At 42.6% G+C, this 25,818-nt stretch overlaps 1 protein-coding gene across 2 annotated transcripts in view; it reads left to right on the top strand.

Annotated features, from left to right (window-relative positions):
* Nucleotides 1-17,752, top strand: part of ZFHX3 (zinc finger homeobox 3) — a 308,538-nt gene extending 290,786 nt beyond the window's left edge. For both annotated transcript variants that reach the window (XM_027847585.1, XM_027847584.1), the window contains exon 10: nt 15,860-17,752. In XM_027847585.1, coding sequence (XP_027703386.1) covers nt 15,860-17,604 — 1,745 coding nt within the window. In that variant the 3' untranslated portion in view covers nt 17,605-17,752. The remainder of the gene's footprint in view (nt 1-15,859) is intronic.
* Nucleotides 17,753-25,818: the final 8,066 nt, after the last annotated feature.

Here is a 25,818-nt window from a genome sequence, read left to right as displayed (position 1 = left end):
AGATAGATGCCAATTGATTTAAATTCAGCTTTCTTGTTATCCAAACTTTGTGTATTTATGTATATATATTCAAGGCCATGAGTTTTATTGTTAGTTCCTGCCTTGAATCCTATCTCTTGGGAACTGCTGATCATTTCTCCTCCTGTTCTCGTTGTACCATAGATGTTCCTTCTTCCCTTTCTCCCCCTCCCTTCCTTGTTAATTTCAAGACTTTTTTATTTGAATTGAAGGATTCCAGGCAATCACTTTCTTACTAGACCTTGTCAGGTGCACTCCATCCCTCACTAGGAGCCAGTCATTGCCATATTTTAAGCAGTGGCCCAGAACCCCTAATCCCATTCTCAGGTACCATCTTCTTAACCAGCTATGTACTTACAAATCTGCCCTTGCCTTTGATCAGCAGCACAGATGAAAACATCATTTGCGCCCCTGAGGTCTTCCATTTCTTGCCAAAGATTGGGTCATCTTTAGTAAACTCTTTTAGATTCCTCCTGTCATCATCAGTTGTGCCCATGTGAATCACCATTCACGTACATAGTCATCTGATTTGACAAATTTGTTCACTTTCATTATTTCAGCTCTCTATGATTTCATTAACATGGAGGGTCATTGCACTAGCAGTAGTCATTACAACTTTCTTCATCTGTGTTTATCATTAACAATTCTTGATCTTCCACTTATCCTCCACAGAGGATCTCCCCAACACACTAGAAGCCTTCCTTTGTATCTTTTGAATAGTCGATGGCAACACTCATTGCTCCTTGCTCAGCCTTTGATAGATTCATTAAGTCATTCACAAGTTGCTGTCATTGTCATCTTGGGTGAAATGCACCCTACCAACATATGCCATTTGGTCACCTGCAGTTTTGATTGATCTGAAATTACAAGTAGAGTACAGCAGTCTTCTGTAACTTGCAATCATAGTGCATCAGCCATGTATTGGCATTGAAAAGAAGGGTTTTTTTCCTGTCAGGTAGCAGCAGATGATTATTGAAAGCACAGTATAGCCATCCAAATGTAATCCAGTTTGCTTTCTTCCACCTTTTTCATTCTGGATCCAGTTCCTTTTCCATCTGTACTGTCCGTCCAAGGATGTATATTGATAGCCAAAGTCCATTTGCTGCCCATCCACCTAATTATCATAATGTGTGAAATAGATCATCTTTATCCACTTGGTTTTTCCTGTGTGGATAGCAAAGGTAATTTCTTACATAGCTTGAGGAGACCCCATAGTATTTCAGAACTTGACAGGGTGTCATCTATAGACAGATTATCTGAAAAAACATTAGGAATCATAATGAACCCCAATTTGTCAGTTGACAAACATTTATTAAGTGTCAACTGAATACCAAGCACTGTGCTAAGTGCTGGGAATACAAAGAAAAACAAAAGACAGTCCCTCTTCTCAAGGAGTTCACAGTCTAATGGGGGAGACATGTAAATAACTATATCAGACAGGATAGACTCTGGACATGATATCCTCGATGATGCTGAAAAATGCCTTTGGCCAGCAGGTATTTTCCTGTTTTATGCTTTATTTGATATTAATTATAGGGAAGGAAGCAAGGAGAAGTGTAAGGAATGTTCTTAGAGTCAAGACCCCAGTTCAAATCCTGACACCTTCTACATGGCGTAGCCATAGGCAAAGCATTTCATCTCTCTTGGTTTCAATTTCCTCATCTGTAAAATGGGGATGATATACCTATAGTACCTGTCTCACCAATTTGTTATGAGGATAAAATGAACTAAGATAGATAGATGGCGATATCTAGATATATATGTATACATATATGTGTGTACAAATACATATATGTATATGTACATAACTAGATTTAGATAAATAGCACTTTGCAAAACCTATATAATTTGTAATATATATACTAATAATAGCTAGCACTATATCATCATCATCATATAATAACCTAGCACTTTGCAAATATTATTTCATTTTACCTTCACAACAACCCTAGGAGGTAGGTGCTGTTATGATCCCCATTTTATAGAAGAAGAAACTGAGGCAGACAGAGGTTAAGTGTCTCTCCCAGGGTCACCCAGCTAGTGTGAGTCTGGATTTGAACTCCAGTCTTCCTGACTCTAGATCTAGCCTTCTATCCACTGCCACCTACCTGCCTATATCAGTGTAAGCTATTATGATCAAAGGATCATTGAAGTTTTCTCTGTGGTTGCATCTTTCAAGGAATTGTGGGTGATCTTAACCTACAAATGGGAGACCCCTTACTAAAGGAGAGCTTTTAGGGCCAGGTTTTCTGGGTAAATGATGTTTGTTTGTTTTGGCGATTGAAAAACAATAAGCGAAGGTATCTTTTATTCTCTGTGCCTCTCAGTGAATAGGTCATCTCTGGATTACATCTAGCAAGAGTCACACTAGGGGCGCCTTGCTGTATGTAATCAGTGTTTTGTACTCTTACTCTCACCCTGGACCCACATTATAGACTTTCTATGGTCACATGGTTGTCATAGTTTGAGAGACAGGAAAAAGTCTGGGACTAACAGCAGATAGGACAGATTTCCCCACCACCACTCCCCAAAAGCATTCTCTCATTACCATTAGCTCCAGACTTCATTCTGAACTGTGTGCCTGTTTCAGACTCCATGTAATGATGGCAGCAAGTAAGCCTCGAAAACCCACCCCCAGCATCTACCATTGCTGTAATCTCCCCACTCTGTACATCTTCCCGCCTGCTTCCAGGGCCCTGCACTACAGGTTGCCCGGGATGGTGCCAGCAGTACCTGATAGCCATTGGAACAGACACACCCATACACACCCAAGGGCCTTCACTGGCAGTAACATCTACTGTAGACTTTTGGAGCTTCCTCTTGGCATCAATTCAGCCAGAATTCTCTACCTCTCAACAGGTAGAGACTCAGGAGTTACTTCCTCCAGTAGGGGAAAAAATAAAGAAACTTGGAAATGAGCAAGCAAAGAGAAACTCCTTGTGCAGTAATACGATGGGGTACAAGTGTGGTTGAAAGACCTAATAAGGAGAATAAGCATTTTTCAAGCACCTCCTGTGTGCCAGGCACTGTGCTAAGCACTTTACAGATATTATGTCATTTGATCCACAGCACCCTAGGAGATATAGGTGCTATTATTATCCCCATTTTATAGTTGAGTCAGCTAAGGCAGACAGAAGTTGGTGACTTGCACAGAATCACATAGCCAGTGTCTGAGGGCAGAATTGAACACAAACTCCAGGCTTAGCATTCTGTTCACTGCACCACCTCGCTACTTCTAATAAGAGGGATAAATTAAGAGGTAAGGAGTAAAATTAGTGCTCTTAATTAAAAAAAAAAATCAGGAGACTAGATGTCTTAGAGCATGTACTAGAAACCCTTAGCAAATCAGTGAATGCTTTGCTGGGGGGAGGGGTGGGAGTGGAGAGAAAAATAAATGGATGAAATGGAAATAAAAAATTTAATGGCACAAGAAACAGAGCTAAGTTAAAACAGCAACATTAGAAGACTATATATTAGTCTGTTACCAAAACCAACCTGCCTAGAAAATAAGGCTCAAAGAGATGATTTAATAATCCTCAGGTTCATGACAGAGCATGATGAAACAAAAAATCTGAATACCATATTTCAAGAAATTGAAAATAAAATTACCCAGAAATGTTGGAACAAAGATGTAGAACCCATACCACCTCTAGAGAGAAACCCTACATATAATATGCTTAGAAATGCAATTGCCATGCTTAAGCATTCTTAGATAGAAGAAAAATATCACAAGCAGCTAGTAAGAATTAGATTACATATCAAGGAACCATAATTACAACACATTAGTACTTTATGTCAGCAAAGATAAAGGAAAGGAAATATTGTATGCCTAAAGTCAAAGGAAAATAGCTTTTATATAGGAATCCTGCAAAGTTGAGCATAATCCTACATGGAGAAAAAATGACTTTTAATAATAGCTCCCAAATATTCCTGTTGAGAAAACCAGAGCTCAAGAAAGTTTTCAAAAGGCAAACTTAGAAGATCAAACTTGAGAAATGTGTGAATCTGGGCAACTCCATTGCTACAAGGGCCGAGAAAGCTTTTCAGAAGAAACAATATCCATTTGTTCCCTTGGAAAATATGAAAAGTACAAATTAGACCATAAATCAGTAAGCAAATGCCAAATAAAATAAACCTCTTGTTCAGCCCTCCAAACTATATAACATTTTTTAGAGATATGAAGTAAGAATTGTAATCGTGAAAGATAGCTTAAAATTATGGTTTATTTTTGCTTGGTATTATTCATTTATTTGACAGTCAACAAATAATTAAGTGCCTTCTATTGGAATAACTCTAGACTAGAAACTTTTAGTGTTGGGGAGTAGGAGGGAAACTCATGAAAGGATGGTTAAAAATAGAACTTTATTATTCACTGTGCCTATTGAGGCCCATCATATGCTACTGAATGGGCCTCATAGTTGGAGCAACCACTTATAAGAGGACACAAGTTCTGTTCCACATTGACAGGGGCTTTTATTGTGATCTGCATCATTGATTATTTTATGGCTCCAATCAGAACTACAGAATTTGAATTAGAGAGGACCTTACGGATTATAGAGTCCAACCTCCCTTCATTTTATAGATAAAGTAACTGCAATCCAGATAATAAAAGCTGTTTGCCTTTGTTCACAAAGGCAGCAAATGGATATTGTCTTAAATCTAAAGATCTTTCTAGGTTGTCCATGAGACACTAAATAGTATAAGATCTGCACACAGTGAGTGGTACAAGCTGGTACATGTGGTATGTGCAACAGGTGTTCATAGGAGAGCGATTATGATGACTTACAGTGACCAAGGAAGGTTACACTGGACCTTGAAGCATAGTTGGGAGCTAAGAAGGCAGAAATGTTCATTTAATCCCTCGTGACATTTAGAGCTAAAACTGAGAAAAGCCAGCACTGTTTGTTGCTGGGCATATGCCCCAAGGCTCTGTCCTAGGCCTTTCCACCCCCTTCCTCAGTCTCAATGCAGATTACTCTTGAATGTGCATAGCCAGCCCTAGGCTTGTTTCCAATTTCTAGGAAGTCTCCAATGATACAGTTCCATAAGTATCTCAAACTCAACTTGTCCAAAACAGAACTCTTCTTCCCAAGCCCCCTGCCCTCTTCCTAATCTCTCTGATTAAGGGGACTGCTTTTTCTAGTTACCCAGACCCACAGCCTTATTCTCGACTACTCCCTCTGCCTCCCTCATCGTATTCAGCAATTGTCCAATCTTGCCCATTCTGTCTATGCACCATCTCTAATATCTGTCCCCTTCTCTTTACCTTCCATAAGATCAATGCCTCAGTTCAGGCCACCTCCCCTCTTGCCTGAACTGTTTCAGTAATCCTTTGCAAGGCTGCCAATGTGTTATTTTGTAAGTTCAATCTGACATTATGACTCCCTGACTCAGAAAGCTATTGTCTCTAAGATTATTATTCGTTATAGCTAACATATATAGTGCTTTAAGGTTTTACAAAGCACTTTACAAAAATTATCTCATTTGATTCTCATTTACAACAACCGTGAGAGGTTAGGCGCTGTTATGGTCCCCATTCTGCAAATGAGGAAACAAGCAGACAGAGGTTAAGTGACTGGCCCAGGGTCACACAGCTAGTAGGTGCCCGGGGCAGGACAAGATTTGAACTCTGGTCTTCCTCCAACCCAGTGCTCTGTGCACAGTGGCACCACTTAGCTGTTTGGCATTTAGAGCACTTCATAGTCTGGCTCCAGCTTACCATTCTATGTCTTTGCCTTTGTACAGTGTCGCCCATATCTGGAAGGCACTCCCCTCTTCATCTCCACTTCTTAGCACTTCTTTCCAAGCTCAGCCCCAGTGGTTCCTTCAACAAGAGACCTTTGCAGATTCTACCCCAGCCCCCACCAAGCTGCTATTGTCATCCTCCCCCCTCAAAAAAAACTTCCCTTGTATTTACTTTGTATCTTTGTATATTTCTTGAAGTTTTTGTGGTGTTTCCCCTGATAATAATGTAAGCTCTTTCAAGGGAACAATAGTTTTGTTTTGATTTTTGTATCCCCAGCATGTAGCATTATACGCATGTAGTGTCTGCATATATTAGATGCTTAAAAAATGCTTGTTGATCAATTTTTTTTAGTTAATAGATTTGCCAAGTATAAAACAACTGTCCAGCAATTAAGACCACCAAGTGTAGGAAGATGGCTCCATGTTATCAGATACGTCCTCAAAGAGGCAGCCTAAGGTACAGATACACAGTATTGGAAGTCAGGAGCCTCTCGAAAGTAAGATTGTCTTGTGACTGTGGACAAGTCACCTAACCTTTAGGAATGCAAAATGTAGATGCCATGATGTGCACAAATGGTGAAGTGCTAGCTCTTCCTGTTATTTTTCTTATACACCTCTTCTTTGGAATGATGGCCACTCACAAGCCCTGGCTCTCCCCTTTTAAGTGGAATCGATAGTTTAGGAAGGTTTGACCCTGGCTTTGCCATCCATTAAAATTATCATTACGTTCGCCTGTCTTTTCTAATGCCCTCAGCCAATGACAGCCTGCACATATAACACACAGCGTCCTTCCTGGCAAAGTAGAGTAGGTAGAGTATGACAAAGTGTTGTACAGTATTTACTTTTAATATATTAAAATTAAATTTGGAAGAAAAAAGAAAACCATCTGCAGAAGCCTGCCTTTTTTCCTTGCCTTGTGTTCAGACAGGATGCCCTTGATATGTGTGGAGACCATTCTCATAAAGATTTTATAGAGATGAGAAAGTAGGCATATAGGTCAATAGTTGCTAATGTCTTCTTAATAGCCTCTTTTTAATAATAATACCATCTTTGATCTCTTCGTTCTTTTAGGTTCTTCCTCTCTTTGATATATCATGAAACGTGATCCAGGAATACCTTGAAAACCGTTACCTCGAGCATAGATTTCTTCCCCATACATTTTAGGTAGGGCTAACCACTCTTTACCATATTTTCCAAAGTACCCTTTCCACTTTTCTTCTCCCGGCACCCAGAGGGGTTGATCCAAGTGTCGTCGATAGCAAAGAGTCGAACAAACAAAGAATGGCAGAAAATCTATTCGTTTGGTGCCCGTTTGTTTTCCCAACAGTAACTTCTATAAATGCTCCTGAGATGATGTAGCTGAGATGCATCTCATGCCAAGCTTTCTGCAGAATTGTTTTCTTCTCTGTAACTCATTGCCTTTTATTATTATTTTAAAAATGATAGTGTTTATAATTTGCAATCACATTTATTTATTGCAGTCACAAGTCTCACATTTCCACTTCTCAGGGAATTTTTTAAGCAGTCCTGTCTTGGTTCTGTCAGTGTACCTTCTTCTCTGGACACCTCCGTATCTGAATCTACCTACCAAACATAACAACAACAATAAGTGACATTTATACAGTGTTTACTATATGCCAAGAACTGTGCTTTACAAATAGTATTTCATTTGATCCCTGTAGCATCCCTGGGAGGTAGATGTGTTTTACAGATGTGGAAACTGAGGCAAACAGAGGTAAAGTAACTTGCCCAGGGTCACACAGCTAGGAGGTATTTGAGGCTGGATTTGAACTCGGGTCTTTCCTGACTCTAGGTTTGGTGGTCTATCCTCTGTACCACCTAACCCCAATTCCACCTGATGAATACCTTAAAAGGCCTCCTGGATCATTCTGATCAATCTTCCTTGGACCTCAGCACAAGATTCACCAGCTTCACCCCAGGGCCTACCCATGAGACTTTCTACCTAGTCACTTTGCACAGTTTCAGCAAAATATCCATTTCATCAAGAGCTCCTCTGCTCACCACGATTGGAGGACCTTCTTTTTCCCTAAAGTAAGGCTGAGTTCTGTTTGAGTTCTAGGTTCTGGTGCTCTGGTTGTCTCTCAGCTCTGCTTCCTTCCCAACCCCTTCTTCTCTTTCTCTTCTCTTTGGAGGAGGCGAGGGAAGGACGGCTGCATGGGTTAGGCTGGATTGGATGCCACAGGGCTAGAACTCGCTAAGACTATCTTGGGGATGATTCACTGTCGTAACGTGTCAGAGCTGAGGATGAGCTCAAAGACCACCCGGTCCGAGTTCTACAGTTTAGTTGTATACTGATTCAAACACTCTGGTGAGCAGTTTGGAACTTTGCCCAAAGGGCTATAAAACCATGCATACCCTTTGACAGAGCAATACCGCTACTAAGTCTGTATCTCAAAGAGAAAAACAAAAACAAAAAAGGATCTATGTGTACAAAAATATTTGTAGCAGCTCTTTTAGTGGTAGCAAAGAATTGGAAATTCTACACTAAGCAACTAAACTACAGTTTAGTTTCCTTACAGGTGAGGAAACGGAAGCCCAAAGAGGTAGTGTAACGTGGTCAAAGTCACTGTGGCAAGCATACACGCCTGCTTTTTGTTTTTGTGAACTACCACGCAGTTCATAAAACGTATAACAATTTGAGAGGGGAGCAGGGGGAAGATTTACGTGCATAGTTAGTCAGTTGGTCAATCAGTAGCATTTTTTAAGAATCTGCTCTGTGCCAGGCACTGTGCTCAATGTTAGGGATACAGTGAAAGGGGTGAGGGGAAGTCCCTGTTCCCAGTTTGGCAGCTGAGTGCACGGTGGTCTGTAGTCAGGAGACTTGAGGCAGAAAGACCAATGGGCAGGCTACTGCGGTGGATTGGGAATGAGGTGATGAGGGCTTGCACCAGCATGACTGCACTGTCAGAGAGAAGGGGCCACATATGAAAGACTGACTGTACAGAGGTGGATACAACAGGATTTGATGTCTGTTTGGATACGGAGGATGAAAGAGTGACATCTCTTCTGTGAGCCTGAGTGACTGGGAGGGTGATGGTGCTCTTTTGTTTTGTGATTGGATTTTAGTTTTTTTCATCTTATTTCAAATTTTATTTTTTCCAAGTTACACGGAAAAAACAATTTTCATGTTATTTTTTTTTCAAATTTTGAGTTCCAAATTCTCCCTCATTGAGAAGGCAAGCAATTTGACATAGAGTATACATGTCTTATGCAAAACAACACATTTCCATGTTAAGTCATTCTGTGAAAGAAAACACAGACAAAAAAAAAAGCCAAGAAAATAAAGAAAGCAAAGAAAAAGTATCTTTGATCTGCATTCAGGCTCTACCAGTTCTCCCTCTGGAGATGGACAGCATCTTTCATCTTCAGTCCTACAGAACTGTCTTGCCTCAATGTATTGCTGAGAATAGCTAACTTATTCATAATGGATCATCATACAATATCGCTGTTACTATGTACAATGTTCTCCTACTTCTGCTCATTTCACTTTGCATCAGTTGATGTAAGTCTTTCCATGTTTTTCTGAGAATATCCAACTCATCATTTCTTAAAGCGCAATAGTATTCCATCACAATTATATAAACTTATTCAGCCATCCTCCAATCAATGGACATTCCCTCAATTTCCAATTCTTTGACACCACTAAAAGAGCTGCTATAGATATTTTTGTACACATAGGTCCTTTTCTTTTTTGTTTTTTGTTTTTTTTCTTTGGGATATAGACCTAGGAGTGGTATTGCTTGGTCAAAGCATATGCATGGTTTTATAGCCCTTTCGGCATAGTTCCAAATTGCTCTCCATAGTGGTTGAATCTGTATACAACTTTACCAGTAGTACGTTAGTGTTTTGATCTTCCCACATCCACTCCAACATCTGTCATTTTCCTTTTCTGTCATATTAGCCAATCTGACAGGTGTGAGGTAGTAGCTCAGAGTTGTTTTAATTTGCATCTCTCTCTTCAATAGTGATCTAGAGCATTTTTTTTTCGTGTGACTATAGATAGTTTGGATTGCTTTGTCTGAAAACTGCCTGTTCATATCCTTTACCATTTATCAATTAAGGAATGGCTCTTATTTCTATAAATTTGACTCAGTTTTCTGTTTCAAAAATGAAGTCTTTATCAGAGAAACTCACTGTAAAAAAAATTTTTTTTCACAGTAAGGATTGCTAACTATGTATTTCCCTCCATCCTATTTCCTCCTCTCCTGTTTATCCTATTCTCTCTCTCTCTCTCTCTCTCCCTCCCTCTCCTTTTACCCTGTCCATTCTCAAGTGTTTTGCTTCTGACTTTTACCTCACCCAAACTCTGCCCTCTCTTCTAAAAGCTCCCTCACCCCTTTCTCTTATCCCCTTCCTTTCCTACTCTCCCATATGGTAAGATAGATTTCTACACCCAACTGCATGTGTATAATATTCCCTCGTTGAGGCAGTTCTGATGAGAGTAGGCCCATGTGTCCCCTCCCTGCTTTCCACATTTCCCTACCACTGTAAAATCTCTTTCAGGCCTCTTTTATATCAGATAATTTACCCCATTCTACCGCTCCCTCTTTCCTTCTCCCAGTGCATTCTTCTTTCTCATCCCTTAATTTTATTTTTTTTTTAGATAATCATACCATCACATTCAACTCACACCTCTTCTTTCTAGCTATATATACTCCTTCTCACTCCCCTAATAAATGAGAAAGTTTTAGGAATTATAAATACCATTTTCCCATGTAGGAATACAAACAGTTTAACCTTATTGAATTCCTTATGATTTCTCTTTCTTGTTTACCTTTTTATGCTGATTTTGCATCTTGTATTTGAAAATCAAATTTTCTATTCAGCTCTGGCCTTTTCATCAGGAGTACTTGAAAGTCCTCTCTTTCATTGAATATCCATTTTCCCCTGAAGGATTATACTCCATTTTGCTGGGTAGGTGATTTTTGGTTGTAATCCTAGCTTTTTTGCCCTCCAGAATATCACATTCCAAGCCTTACAATCCTTTAATGTAGAAACTGCTAAATCTTATATTAACCTAACTGTGGCTCCACGATATTTGAATTATTTCAGTATTTTCTCCTTGATCTGGGAGGTCTGGAGTTTGGCTATAATATTCCTGGGAATGTTCATTTTGGGATCTCTTTCAGGAGGTGATCAGTGGATTCTTTCAATTTCTATTGAAAGAATATCAGGACAGTTTTCTTTGATAATTTCTTGAAAGATGATGTCTAGGCTCTTTTTTTGATCATAACTTTCAGGTAGTCCAATAATTCTTAAATTCTTTCTTCTGGATCTATTTTCCAGGTCAGTTGTTTTTCCAATGAGATATTTCACATTTTCTTCTATCTTTCATTCTTTTTATTTTGTTTGATTGTTTCTTCATGTTCCATAAAGTCATTATCTTCCGCTTGCCCAATTCTAACTTTTAAGGAAAGTTCTTCTTCAGTGAGTTTTTGTAAATCTTTTTCCATTTGGCCAATTCTGCTTTTCAAGGCATCCTTCTCTTCATTGGATTTTTGTGCCTCTTTTACCATTTGACCTAATCTGTTTTTTAAGGTGTTATTTTCTTCAGTATTTTTTGTTCCTCCTTTACCAAGCTGTTGACTCTTTTTTCGTGATTTTCTTGCATCACTCTCTTTTGTTTTCCTAATTTTTCCTCTACCTCTCTTACTTGATTTTTAAAATCCTTTTTGCGCTCTTCCATGGCCTGAGACCAATTCATATTTTTCTTTGAGGCTTTGGATGCAAGAATTTTGACTTTGTTGTCTTCTTCTGAATGTGTGTTTTGATCTTCCTTGTCACCATAGTAACTTTCTTTGGTCAGAATTTTTTTCTGTTTTTGCTCATTTTCCAGCCTACTTCTTGGCTATCAACTCCGTGCTAAAGTAGGGCTCTGCTTCCCAAATAGACGGGGCACCGTCCCAAGCTTCAGGGTTTTCTTTGTGCAGCTACTTTTGGAGGTAATTCTGGGGACCTGTACATTTTTGACTCTTCCAGGGTGGTGTGATCTAAGGAAAGGTGTGTTTACTACTCTCCTGTACTGTGCTCTGGTTTGTTAGCAACCACAAGCACTCTTTTTCAGCCCTGGAACCATAACCAGGATCCCTGTTCCCCTGCACCTGCACACCCTGCTGTGCTAGTGGTCCTCCTCATACCAAGACCAAGTCCCAGGACTGTGACCCAGATCAAAGTACAGGCAATGCAACAGAGTCCTGCCCCCAATATCATCAAAGGGACTCCTGCAAATCTCCTTCTGACCCATTGTCCAATCCCCTTACCATCTGTGGACTGAGAGGTCTGGAAACCCCCACTGCTGCCGCTGATTCAGTCACCCTGAGGCGTGCTCCTTGCTGGGGCCTGGTCTGCATTGGACTGAGAACCTCTCTCACCCTGGTGACCTTTCCTGCTGACTTTCTAAGTTGTCTTGGGCTGGAAAATTGTTTCACTCCGTCTTTTTGTGGTTCTGCCCCTCTAGAATTTGTTTAGACTCATCATTTAAAGGTGTTTGGAAGGGTGTGGGAGAGACCTTGGGCGAGTCCCTGCCGTTACGCCGCCATCTTGGCTCTGCCTCCTCTCTGTGATGATGGTACTTTTGACAATAACAGAGGAGTTGAGAGAAGATAATATCAACAAAAGGAGAATAGGGTGAGTGGCAGCGTCAGAGGCTACAGAGAGGTCGAAAAGATGAGGACTGAGAAAAAACCTTTAAGTGCAGTGAGTAAGAGACCTCGGGTAACTTTGGAGAGAGCAGTTTCTATTGAATAAGGATGGAAACCAAATTGCAAAGTGTTAAACAAACAAGAGGAAAGGAAATGCAGGGACCTATTGTAGACAGCCTTCTCAAGGAGCTGAGCCACAGAAAGGAGGAGGTGTAGGACAATAGCCGGTGGGGAGAGATGGATCAAGTGAGTGGTTTTTGATGATAGACAAGACATGCATATGTTTTTAGGCAGTAGGGAAATGGCCAGTAGATGGGGAGAGAATGAAGATTTAAGGGAGAAGGTCAGGACGATAGATGGGGCAATCCACTGGGAAAGACAGCTTGGAATGGGATCACTTGTGAACGTGGAAGGGTTTGCCCTGGCAAGGAGAAGGGCACATGTGAGACAGGCGAAGGATAGTAGCAGATGGTATTTGTAGAGTATGTCCCTAGCAGTATACCAGGCCAGATTCTCTACATGTAGAATGAACAGCAAACTTCATATAGGTAAATGTTTGGCATAGTTTACTAGAAAGATGCACTCCCCCAACACCCAGTTCCGCCATTAACCCATTACGTGAACTTGTCACTTTCCCTCGATGGGACTCAGGGTCTTCACCTGTGAAGTGCTAGAATTGGATGACAGGATATCTAAGGCCCCTCCCACCCCTAATTATCTATTAGCTCAATGCCCTGTAAGTTTTCAGAGAATCTAGATGCTCTTCTTTCCTGCGTCTTGGCTGAGAGGATGCCCACTTACTGGCGGCTTGCTCTGGACCTTTCACAGTGGATGCTGGCCTTGCACAGTGGGAAGTCACTGGAGGTCTCCTTCAGATTTTGTCCTAAAGAGCTTAAGCCCAAACAAATCCTGGGTCAAAGTGGAATGACAAGGGAAGAATAAGGGGGAATAAGCCTTTGGAAATCTGCCTGGTCTATGCCAAGCCTTGAAATGATGACTGAGAGAACCTTCTGCCCTATGGGAAACAAAACTCTCCGCGTGCTTTGGAGGCAGAAAGTGTCTCTTTAATGACATGTCAACAAATGGACATTTTTAACTTAGATTTGCTCTGTCTCAGATTCAGAGTGGACTGGAACTGATAAAATGCCTTTTTAGTTCATAGAGTGACTTGCCTGAATGGTCTCATATGTAAATGCCTGGCCCCCTCAATTTGAGTGAAGATGTAACATCCAGAGATGCTTCCCCTTTGCCTACCAAAACATCAGCTGTTTTTCTCTGATGTGACGCTCAAGCCATCTTTTTATTTTCATCTATTTCATTTTGAGTGAGGCATGACAGTCCACTGTGTGTTGCATTAAAGTGGCCAGTGGGCTGATTTCCCTTTTGGCCCTAGGCGTAGACACAGAGAATTCCCTTCAAAAAGTAGTTTTCCTTTTCAGGGCCCACTATCCTGTGGATTCCTGTCCCAGCTTCATTGGAAGACAAGGGACCTAAAGGAGAGAGTAAGCACATTGTGTATTTATGAGAACTTATTTGATATTTTGGAAAGACAGAGTTCATTCCTCTCTTCCTGTATCCCATAAAACAGAGGGTCTTAATCTAGGGTCTATGAACCTATTTTTCTAATTTTTTTTAATATGTGTTTCCATAGAATTAGTTTCCTTCATAATCTTGTGTATTTTTATTCTATGGATTGAAATACATGATTCTGAGACAGGGTCCATGGGTTTCATTCACCAGACTGCCTGCAGGAGGGGTCCAGGGCACAAGAAAGGCTGAGAACCCCGGCTTTAGAGCGGTGCAGTCCTAGCCAGAGTCTTTAATGGGGCGGGTTGTACCAGGTAGAGGCAAGCAATGTTAGAAGACTAGCCACATTCCCCTATATTTGTCTTCTTTTCCATGACGCCTCTGCTTCTCTCCCGCCTTCACCGTACTTTTCATTCCCTTTCTGATCCCCAGCTCTCTCCTAGCTGGGAGTATGGCTTTCATTCTACAACTGGGTACTGACCAAAATGAATCAGCAATGATCAGATGAGGCAATTGAAGAAAGGAATGTGTGATGGGGGGGGTACTCTACCGAAGGAAACTACTCTAGTGGAATTGTTTAAACCAATGGCAAAGGAATAGGAATCGGGGCCAAGTGTGATGGGGGGGGGATAGGCCCTGCAGGGTAAGCCTTGGAGCAAGTCACCCTAGAACCTGGTAGGTCCCATCTGGCCTTTGAGGTTACCACGCGGAGAGTTCTGCCCTAGGGAGAAATGTCTGCTCTTCAGGGAAAGGCTGTCTTTCAGATTGGTCACCTCCATCATATTGTGTCTTCTAGTGCCGGCATCAAAAAGCTGTCTTCAGAAGGAGAGCATCTCAGATGTTCTTCCCAACTCTTCTGCCAAACGCCCAACCAGAAGCTGGGGTTGGAGGAGTAGGCACTTAAGTCTGGAAATTCGGCCTGGCCCTCAGTCCTGATGTACTGAATTCTCCAGTGAGCTGTTTAAGTAGATTAGATGGGTGAGGGGCAGGATCCTTTTTTTCCCCAATTGTGTTGTTCTGCTCCCAGCCTCCAGTGATTCCCCTCCCTCCCAATTCCAGCAGCAGTATGGGGGATCAAGGTTAAGAGCCCACATAGAGCCTACCAGCCTGGCACTAAAAAGCTGCGTGGCCTCGATGACCAGACAAGGTCCTGGCCTCCTCTTCTCTTCCATTTTCACCAGCTTATGAGCTCGTCTGTGGCTGATTCGTGTTATCCTAATGCCTTGACCCAACCGACAGACCTTCTTTGATTCACGTGGTGCCACCGGAAAGCCACAAGGCTGTGGGCTAGCCAGAGCAGTTACAGTGGGACACCCAGAACCTCGTGGGCCTCACACACTGGCCGGGCTAGTGGAGAGTTTTAGTTTACTGACCGTATAATTGGGGACGTCCTCCGTTTTTAAAGAGGATCAAAATGACACAACTGTGTTAAGGTCAAGTTACAATGTCTCCGACCGCAGCTGATCAGACCAATATGGGCTTGAACGGTGGGGCACAAATAGTCCCTGTAGACATTTGGGTTTACTTTGAGTTGCTTCAGTTCTGCTCCACTCGTGGAGCAGGGCGCCTTCTCAGATGGGACACACCGGGCTGGGCAACCTTGTGCCGAGTTCTCCCATGTTTCGGAAGACTGGGGAAGAAAAGAAAGCTTATGCTTACCTTGGTTGATATCAGCCAGAGGTTCTCGGGTCTAAAGGTTGAGACCCAAAACTATTTATGCCAAGTTCTTTTCTAATACTTTGATTAGAATTCATGCATAGTGGGGATGGGGTGGGGCTAGAACCCTGAGGCCTTAGCTTGTGCTGGCTGACACGGGCAACATTATGATGTTGGAACCCTGCCCCGTCTCCCTCATCTCGTCATTTCCAACCCGGCTGATGGCCTCGTTTTGTCTCCATTTCTTTTAGCTTTAACGTCTCCCAAACCGAACCTGATGGGTCTGCCTGGCACCACGGTCCCTTCACCTGGCCTTCCGACATCTGGATTACCAAATAAACAGTCGTCAGCCTCGCTGAGCTCCCCGACCCCAGCACAAGCCACTACGGCTGTGACCCCGCAACAACCCCCCCAGCCCCAGCAGCAGCAGCAGCCGCCGCCTCCGCCGCCAACACCGCAGCCCCAGCAGCCGCAGCAGCAGCAGCCGCCGCCGCCAACACCGCAGCAGCCGCAGCAGCGAAAGGACAAGGAAGTAGAGAAAATGAAAGAGAAAGAAAAGGCACATAAAGGGAAAGGGGAGACCCCGGCGGGCCCCAAGAAGGACAAAGGAGAGGCCCCCGCGGCCACCCTCTCTGCCCCGTTACCCACGATGGAGTACGCGGTGGACCCGACCCAGCTGCAGGCCCTGCAGGCAGCCTTGACTTCGGACCCCACCGCCCTGCTCACCAGCCAGTTCCTTCCTTACTTCGTCCCCGGCTTCTCTCCTTACTATGCCCCCCAGATCCCGGGCGCCCTGCAGAGCGGCTACCTGCAGCCCATGTACGGCATGGAGGGCCTGTTCCCCTACAGCCCCGCGCTGTCGCAGGCCTTGATGGGGCTGTCCCCCGGCTCCTTGCTGCAGCAGTATCAGCAATACCAGCAGAGTCTGCAGGAAGCGCTGCAGCAGCAGCAGCGACAGCTGCAGCCGCCCCAACAGCAGCAGCACCAACCGCAGAAAGTGCAGCAGCCGCAGCAGCAGCAGCAGCCGCAGCCGCAGCAGCAAGCGCCCAAAGCAAGCCAAACACCAGCCCCCCCGGGGGCTGCTTCCCCCGACAAAGACCCTGCCAAAGAATCCCCCAAACCAGAAGAGCAGAAAAGCGCACCCTGCGAGGTGCCCCCCCACCTGCCGAAACCCCCAGAAGAGCCAGAAGCAGAAAGCAAAAGTGTGGACTCCCTCTCCGACCCCTTCATTGTTCCAAAGGTGCAGTACAAGCTGGTCTGCCGTAAGTGCCAGGCGGGCTTCGGCGACGAGGAGGCGGCCACGAGCCACCTGAAGTCCCTCTGCTTCTTGGGCCAGTCGGCGGCGAGCCTGCAGGAGATGGTGCTCCACGTGCCCACGGGCGGCGGCGGCGGCGGCGGCGGGGGGTCCGGCGGGGGCGGGGGCGGCGGGGGCCCCTACCACTGCCTAGCCTGCGAGAGCACCCTCTGTGGGGACGAGGCGCTGAGTCAACATCTCGAGTCGACCTTGCACAAACACAGAACAATCACGAGAGCAGCAAGAAACGCCAAAGAGCACCCTAGTTTATTACCTCACTCTGCCTGCTTCCCCGGTCCTGGCACCGCATCTACCTCGCAGTCTGCCGCTCACTCCAACGACAGCCCCCCGCCCCCCTCCTCCTCCTCTTCCTCCTCCTCCTCCTCCTCTTCCTCCTCCTCCTCCGCTTCCCCCCACGCCTCCTCCAGAAAGTCTTGGCCTCCAGGGGTCCCTCGGGCTTCGGTTGGGAAGCCTGCTTCTTTTCCTCCTCTCTCCTCATCTTCAACGGTTACCTCAAGTTCATGCAGCACCTCAGGGGTTCAGCCCTCGATGCCAACAGACGACTATTCGGAGGAGTCTGACACGGATCTTAGCCAAAAGTCCGAGGGGCCAGCCAGCCCGGCCGAGGGGCCCCCGGCCCCCAGCTGCCCCCCCCAGGACCCTGGTCTAGCTAGTGTAGGAATGGACCCCTTCAGATTGTAAGCTTTGAAGATGAACGATTTAAAACAAACAAACACACACACACACAAACACACACACACAAATGAATTTAAGTAAAAAAAATTAATAACAAACCAATTTCAAAAATAGACTAACTGCAATTCCAAAGCTTCTAACCAAAAAAAAAAAAAGAAAAAAAAAGAAAAAAAAAAAGAAAAAGAGTGGGTTGTTTTCCCATATAACTATCTATGCCGGTGATTTTACATTCTTACCTTTTTTTTTCTTTTACTATAAAATACCAACTCTGTTACATTTGTCCTTTTGAAGGTACTATTGGTCTGGGAGACAGAAGTCCGTAGGGCCTCCTCATTGTCTTTGGAGCTTACACCCCCTTGTATATTGCCCCTTTTCAATAACGCCCCAATTGATAGCACAGCAGAGTCCGGCATGCACTGTATGGGAAAGCAGTCCACCTTGTTACAGTTTTAAATTTCTTGCTATCTTAGCATTCAGATACCAATGGCTTGCTAAAAGAAAAAAGAAATGTAATGTCTTTTTATTCTCAGGTCAATCGCTCACACTTTGTTCTGTTTTCAGAATCATTGTTTTATATATATATATATAAATATATATATTTTCTTTTTTTTGTTCCAGAAAAGATTTTTTTGTTTGTTAATTTAAAAATGGGCAGAAAGTATTCGAGGAAAAAAAAAAACAATGTGAACTGCTTTAGCTTTCTGGGGATTTTAAGGATAGCTTTTCTGCTGAAGCCAATTTCAAGGGGAAAAGTTAAGCACTCCCACTTTTCAGAAAAAAATAATAATAAACACACAAAGAGTGTTGAGGACTTGTAGCTAAAAAAAATAAGTTTTAAAAAAACTGACTTTCTGTATTTATGATAGATATGACCATTTTTGGTGTTGAGTAGATTGTTGCATTGGAAATGAACTGAAGCAGTATGGTAGATTTAAAAGAAAAAAAAAAACCTTTTGTGTACATTTAGCTTTTGTATGGTCCAGCTGACAGCTCCTCATTTGATGTTGTCTTGTTCATTCCTAGCAGATAGATTGCAATCCGTTGATTCGCCGAAGCTTTTCTCCCCTTTGTCCCTTTCTTCCCCCATCCCCCATCCTGTAATCTTCCACTTAAGGTGGCTGCCTTCATTTCTTAGAGGGTGGCTGCATAATTATTTTATAAAAACTAAAGAAAGAAGTTCAAAGGGTTTTTGGGGTCACTAGGATCCTCACAGAATATTTTTGGTTGGGGAGTTGAAACTTTTTAAGGCGTATACATCCTAGTTACCTATGTCTGTTACCTTCATGCACTTATCTTATATTTTTCTCTCCTCTGTTTTTTTTTTCTTCTTCCTTCCCGTCTTCCTTTCCTTGTTTGGTAGATGCTTCAAAGATTCTTTTCCTAAAACAAAAGCATTTATTTCTGTTTGTGTAATTGGGCTGTGCACTTTTTTTTTCCCAAACAAATTTTTGGTTAGGGGTTTATTTTGGTTTTGGTTTGTTTTGGATTTTTTTTTTTCCTCTCAGAAAAAAAAAAGAAATTTCATGCTTTAAATAAAATCCAAAGACACACCCTTTCACTGCTGGTGCAGGAAGAGGGGGAAAGGGTTCTTGTTACTTGAGAATTTGTTTCTGAATTAAACAAAACAAGACTAAGTTTAAATAAAGGAAAAAAAAAAAGAGAGAAAAAGATTTCCCAGGTTGTTATCTGTGCTTCTTCTGCAAGCAGAGAGGCAGCTGTTAATGACGATTCCACATACCAAAAGACACGTTTTTACTTCAGAGTTTTGTCCTTGTGTTAGGCAGTCTGAGGGGTGAATGATCCAGAAGGGGCAGCCAACCAAGAATCAGATAGCAGTGTACAGAAAAACAAAACCCAACAGACAAACAAAAGAAGGAACCGGACATAAGGCACTTGTGTTTGTTAATCTCTGTATTCCTGTAACACAACACAACACAATGCAACGCGCCCTTTCTCATCTTTAAAAGTCTGGACTTTGAAAGGAAAACTTTGTGCTGCTAAAAATGTAGATTTCGGAGACAAATGCTTTGCTGTTTCACTTTCGTAGCCAAAAGTCAACAGAAACAATCTCCCCCACCCCACCCCTTTGCCTGGAAAGTGTGAGATCCTCCCTTCCTCCCCACCCCCCCCATCCCCATCCCTACCTCCCTTTTCTTTCTACTCCTTATGTTTCAAAAGGGAACTTTGAAGACTGTGAACCAGGTTCCATTGGTTGGTCCCCTTTCCGGCTGCTTTCCCCAGTGCTGAAGCCACTCATTCATCGGCTTTGCAAAAGACTGGAGCATTCCACGATAGGAAAATGGATTTCATTTTTTTTTTTTTAAGCCGGGACTGTTTTTATTTCTATGAGGTTTTTGTTTTTAGTTTAATGAAAGAGCAGATCCTGAACTGTTGTACATATTTCTAACTAGGCTGATGCACAGTGCAAATTCCTTTTTTTAATTGTTTTTTTTAAGTAGGAAATACTAAAGAGTACCATCTAAATATTCATACCAGTATCCAGTTGTAGCATAAGGTGTCAAAAACAAGTACACAAACCATTTGCTGTTTTAACAAGCTGTTTTCTTTTAACAGAAATTCTTGTATTTCTCCCTGTGTTTGAGATGAACATTTTTTAAATTCTAAAGTTGTACAGTTTTTTTTGTTTTCCATTATTTTATCTTGTTTGTAATTCTATGAAATATATATATATATATTTTTTGCCATTTAACTGTTGTATGTTACTCTGTGTCTGTATCATATAGAATTTTTTGTTTGTTTTGGTTCTCTGTGTGATACCAGTTAACAATTTAACACTAGCTTTATCTGTCAAATTCTGCTAGGTCTCTTCTGAAACTTTTTTTAAAATGATATTGCTTGGTAATAGTGCAATTTCTACCCCCCTCCCCCAACTTTTAATTCCTTTCCTTGAATTTTTTCCATCCCTCAGGATTTGGAAGATGGGGTGTTTGGGTGTTCTCACCACCCCCCCCCAAAAAAAAACCAGAGATTACATCCTTCCTCTCTGGCAGGTCAGATGCAGAAGGATGGTGTTCGGGCCCAGTATGCAGGCAAGGACCAGGCACTCTTCCTGGTTTTCCCTGGCCTGTGCAAGCATTGGCAAACAGCAGTGGGGCTGGGGAAGCCTTAATTTCCACCTAATGATTGTTTCCCAGATATTACTGTGACTAACCCAACTTAGTTCAACCCTGAGTAGGATGCACAGAGTAAATAATTTTTCTTTAGTCACAAGAATTCTCTACTTGGAAGCCAACCCAGGAATAGCAGAACAGTGATAGTTAAAGAGTGCAAATTAAAATGCTTCTACCCAAGGTGGCCGAGTGACCAGTGTGATTGTTTTTGGTTTTTATAAGTAGACAAATTAACTTCCAAATTTATTTGTGAATAAACAGATATCTTGATTTCAGTTTAGAGTACTTTCCATCTGGGAATTAGTTCTGTCTGCTGCCTGGTAGAAGGATGAGTGTTATTCTGTAACCCCTTTTTTTCGAAATCAGCCCACCCCTCCAATTTTTTTTTTAATCCTGAACATGGTTTCCATCTTCTTCACCCCAGCCAGAAGGGTGATGACCCTGGATTGGCTGGGACTATTTTTGTCATAGTACCAAGTGGATCCTCGGAGTTCCCCTTCTTTCTTCCACCCCTTGAAAAAGGTGGGAGAAGGTAGCCTTCCATCTCCCAAGTCCCCTCCCCATGCACACCACCCCTAAATCCTCACAATACAAGGAGAAGATTTAAAACACTTAGCAGGTTTTTCGTTTGTTTTTAAATTAAAAGCTATTTAAAGAGATGAATGTGGCCAAAGTTTTACACAATTGAAAATAAAGTAAAACAGTTGGCATGTGTTAAAGAAACCTGAATTTATCAGGCCTGTCAGGAAGATGCAGGAAAGAGAGAGGCAGTAACCCAAGCCTGTGCACTTGATGTTCATGGACATATATTTTTTTTAAATAATAAATTAAAACATTTTAAATAGAAGCAGAAATTGAGTTGGTTGGTTGGTTTGTTGGCGCTGAGATACTGCCCACTGTGAAACACAAAGCTTTGACTAGTTTTTTTTTTGTTTGTTTACTTTCTTTTGTGGGGGGGGAGGGGGGCGAGTTTGGGTAGGACAGAAAACGTAAATGAACGTTACCCTGAGGTGAAGAGGTATATGAACAGCCTTTGCAATGTACAAAAAAAAAAAAAAATAGAGCAAATGAAACCAAAAAATGATGTTCTTGGTGTTTTTCTATAATGTAGTCTTGTTAGCTTTTTTTGTTACTGTAACAATGCTGATCTCGAACTGTACCAAAATACATGGAGACTAACAGAAACAGAAACCACATGGAACTTTCAAAACCTAAAAAAAGAGAAAATTTGTCACAAAAAAACTTTGTTGTCATAGTTAAGTTGATTGTAGATGGTAATTGAATATACTCCTTTGAAAATATTTCATCAAGTATGTTTCCTGCTCATTGTGATACATTAAAAAAAAAAATGAGCAAAAGCTCTTGTCTCCGATGTCACCAGGTGTGTGCTCTGGAATGGGGTGGGGGTGGGGCTGAGTGGGCGGCCTTGACTCTGTGGGGGTGGGGGGGGGGGGTGTGCATGAAATGAAATCGATAGGCACACAGACCTGCGCCCAAGTACTTAGGGACCAACCATAAAGGATGGGTTGTCTTTCCCCATCCCCTGGCACTGGTGGAGAAAGTAGCGGAGAACATGGCCATGGCACCATCTGTTGAATTGGAAGGAAATGACCCTCGTTTGACTTAAGGAACTCTGTAAGAATCCCAGACCCCTTGCTATGTAATTGTATGCCAAGGAAAACAGGATTGCTGGGAGGAAGAAAAAAAAAATAGAAATTCACTCAACTTCTATGAAACAAACTGGATCTAGGGTTAGTGACATTTCTTTCCTCTGATTATGAGAGGGAGGGAAGAGGGAAGGAAGGAAGGAGAGAAAAAGAAAGGGAAGTCGAAGAAGTGCGTGCTTGATTACATTTCCCTTTGCTAAGCAAAGCCCAGCTTAGTGGACCACTGCAGAACAGAGGTTGGGAAAGGCTGAAATTGGTAATGCCAGATTCCAAAAGACTATACCCGTTCCTCTTATCAAAAAAAAAAAAAAAAAAATCACCCCTCACAGCAGAAAATGCCTGAAATTCATTAATAAGGAGCCCATCCAAGATGAGACCCAGAGGCCTTGCACTCATCTCTAATTTATAGCTGCAGCTGATAAATAATTTACAAATCTACTGCAGCTGGGATTGGAAGGCCTCCTGAACAGGCTCTGTCCTTGGAAGGGCCACCATTATCTGCCCTTGGACAGCAGGGGGCCCTTTCTTCCCTGGGGCTTGGGATTGACCAGCTCCTAGGGGCTCAGCAAGACATAGCCGTACCAGTTTGTTTCCTTGATCCAGAAGACGAGTAGGGGAGAGGAAACAACCCTACTAATAACTTGGGGATTTCATAGGATTTTTTCTTTCTTTAAGAGCTGGAAGTGAATCTTCAAGCTCACAGGAACACTGATTTCAGAAACCATCTACTATTATTATTGCCCCCCCATTTTACATTTGAGGAAACTGAGGTTCACAGACATAAATTGATTGACCCAAGGTCAAGCTAGCATTAAGTTCCAGAGAGATGAATCCAGCTGAAGTCCTCATCTAGTTCAGGAAACAGGTTACACAGCTGGTTAGGATGAGAAGCCAGGGTCCCGACCCCCAGCTCAGTGTTGTTGCCACTATGACAAGGAGGCAGTGTTGGGGGTCAGGTTCCCTACCTGTTTGTCCATTAGAAACCCAGTTTGAGTAGGGGTCAGGTAACCTTGTAGTGCCAAGAAAGTGATAACGGCTCAAGCTTGCCTAACGCATGCCTCTGAGTGTTCTTCGAAAAGACTCTAGACCTCACTGGGTTGTCTTAGCACACAAAGAGTTAACATCCCTGGCTTCTCCTGCTCACGCTGTACCCCTCAAAGCACAGATGATCTGCCTGGGTCCAAGGGCACAGCTGCCTTGGGCCAGAATTATTTCAGGATCCGACAGGTTAACACGGCAACTTTTTAAATGAATTTTTTAAAAAGAACTCACTTTTGCACAGAAGTTCTGCTGCCTCAGCTCTTGTGGAAAATATAAATTTCAGTCTTCTTCCTCCAAATGCTACATTAGGAAAATACTTGGTAATAATAGTTGAATAGAGAGAATGAGGAGAGGCGGCAAGGATGCTGGATATGGCTTTAAATATTGGCCCTGTGACCTGGAGGGAGTCACTTGACCTCTGGACTTCTGTATCCTCATCTGTAAAATGGAGACGATGGGACCAGATGGTCCCTTCCAAACTAGGGTTCTCTAAACTTTTAAGTTTGGGTGGAGTGTGTGAAATAGGCCCCTTTTCTTACTATCCGTGGTAAAACATTTCTCAGTTGGAAAAAAAAAAAAAAAAAAGATTATCTAGACTTTCTTACCAATCTGGCTTCAATATTGTCCTGATGTGGATATTAATCTTGGAATTACCAGAGGTTTATCTCCAAAACATGGAATTGTAACATCTGAAAAAGGCTCATGTCTGTTTAGTCAAGTGGCTGTTTCTAATTTTGCTTTAAAGAAACGTCTGCAGTGGCTAGCCCACATAACACGCTAATGACCTTCCAAATTTCACTTTTAAAAAGAGAGTAGGTTTTGAGTTACACTGAGTACAAGCAGCTTAAGAGTCAAATTGAAAGATGAGAAGTTTGCACCTGCTGCTCCCCAACATTTAATTACAGCAGGACAGATGTGCTAAGACCCCAGCCTCCATCCAAGGCTGCTAAGGCCATGACTAGCCTGGCCGAGGCATTACTGTTCTCTAGGCCCTTAGCTCTGGGACAACTTTTCATTGTTCTCCCTATAACTCTGTAGTGAATGTGGTTTTTTTTGTTTTGTTTTGTTTTGTTTTGTTTTTGTGAGGCAATTGGGGTTAAGTAACTTGCCCAGGGTCACACAGCTAGTAAGTGTCTGAGGTCAAATTTGAACTCAGGTCCTCCTGACTCCAGGGCCAGAGCTCTATCCATTGCACCACCTAGCTGCCCCTGTAGTGAAATTTTTTAACTTCTATAATAAATGCAGGCTGTCAGCCCTTACTGAGTACTTTCTCCAGCCCAGCCTGAGGCTTACCTCTTGAATCAATGAAGGAATAAAGCATTTATTAAGCACTTACTATGGGCAGAGCACTGGGGATACAGATGGAAAAGTGAGATGATCCCTCTTCTTAAGGGGCTCACATTCTAATGGAGTGAGGTGTCAAACTCTCTGCCCATGTACTAGTGGCCAGAACCAGATTAAACCGTAATTGGGAAATGTTTGACGAAATGAAGATAAAATACAAGACAGATAATGTTAATTTGTGGTTTTCTAAGTCAGCATATGTCCACTTGAGTTCCACACCTCACATCAACATATATGAAAGACTTTCACTTCAAGTCAGGTGGACAGGTCCCATGGCCCTTAGGATGCAGCGGCAAAGTAGATGGCCCTTCTCTGATATCATTTCCACTTCTCAAATCAATATCTATTTCTGTTGATGAACCGTTCAATGATGCCAAGGATTTTGGTGGTAAGATAAGAACTCTCTTTTCCGGGTCTTCAGCAACTAGATCTGGGGCATCCAAAGGAGCAGTCGCCAAGCTGCATTTCTGCAGGAGTGGCTTCCTAGGATAATGGTTGATGGCCATGGCTATTGTTGCTGGTGATGATTCCTCCCTTCAGTGAAAACTTAAGTTTTCCATGTTGGCTCCCTGCTTTTAACTTCAATCTCTCACCCAACACCTCCTTTTTTTCTTTTTTTCCAACCCCCGCATCTGCATCAGGCCACCTGGGAGTCTGACCTTCAGCTTTTTTCACTGAAAAACAAATCTGGAGAACTTTCATTAAGCTAGGCAGCCTGCCCCCATTACAGTTAACTAGCTTAGACATCATAAAAGCCCATGCTTCTATGACCAAACTTGGGTTCTGTGGATATACAGCCTTCTCAAAAATTGTGATTATAGGCTCAAGAATAAATTTCCCTTTGATCCTTTATGACTTACTCATTCCTTATCCCATGTGGGATGTACAGAGGAAGGAGCTATTTAATCCACCTTTTGGCATTCTTATTAACATGGGAATGGCAACTTTGGGATTAACTGTCTTATTCTGGCCTAGGATTCCTGGGTTTGGAAAATGAGCCCTGAAAAGTGACCAGGAGTGGTGATTGAAATAGGGAT

The sequence above is a fragment of the Vombatus ursinus genome, unplaced genomic scaffold (assembly GCF_900497805.2).
Source record: "Vombatus ursinus unplaced genomic scaffold, bare-nosed wombat genome assembly UNPS02005286.1, whole genome shotgun sequence".
Classification (NCBI taxonomy): domain Eukaryota; kingdom Metazoa; phylum Chordata; class Mammalia; order Diprotodontia; family Vombatidae; genus Vombatus; species Vombatus ursinus.
The sequence above is the reverse complement of the archived record's forward strand: the minus strand, read 5'-3'. Positions and strand labels throughout refer to the sequence as shown.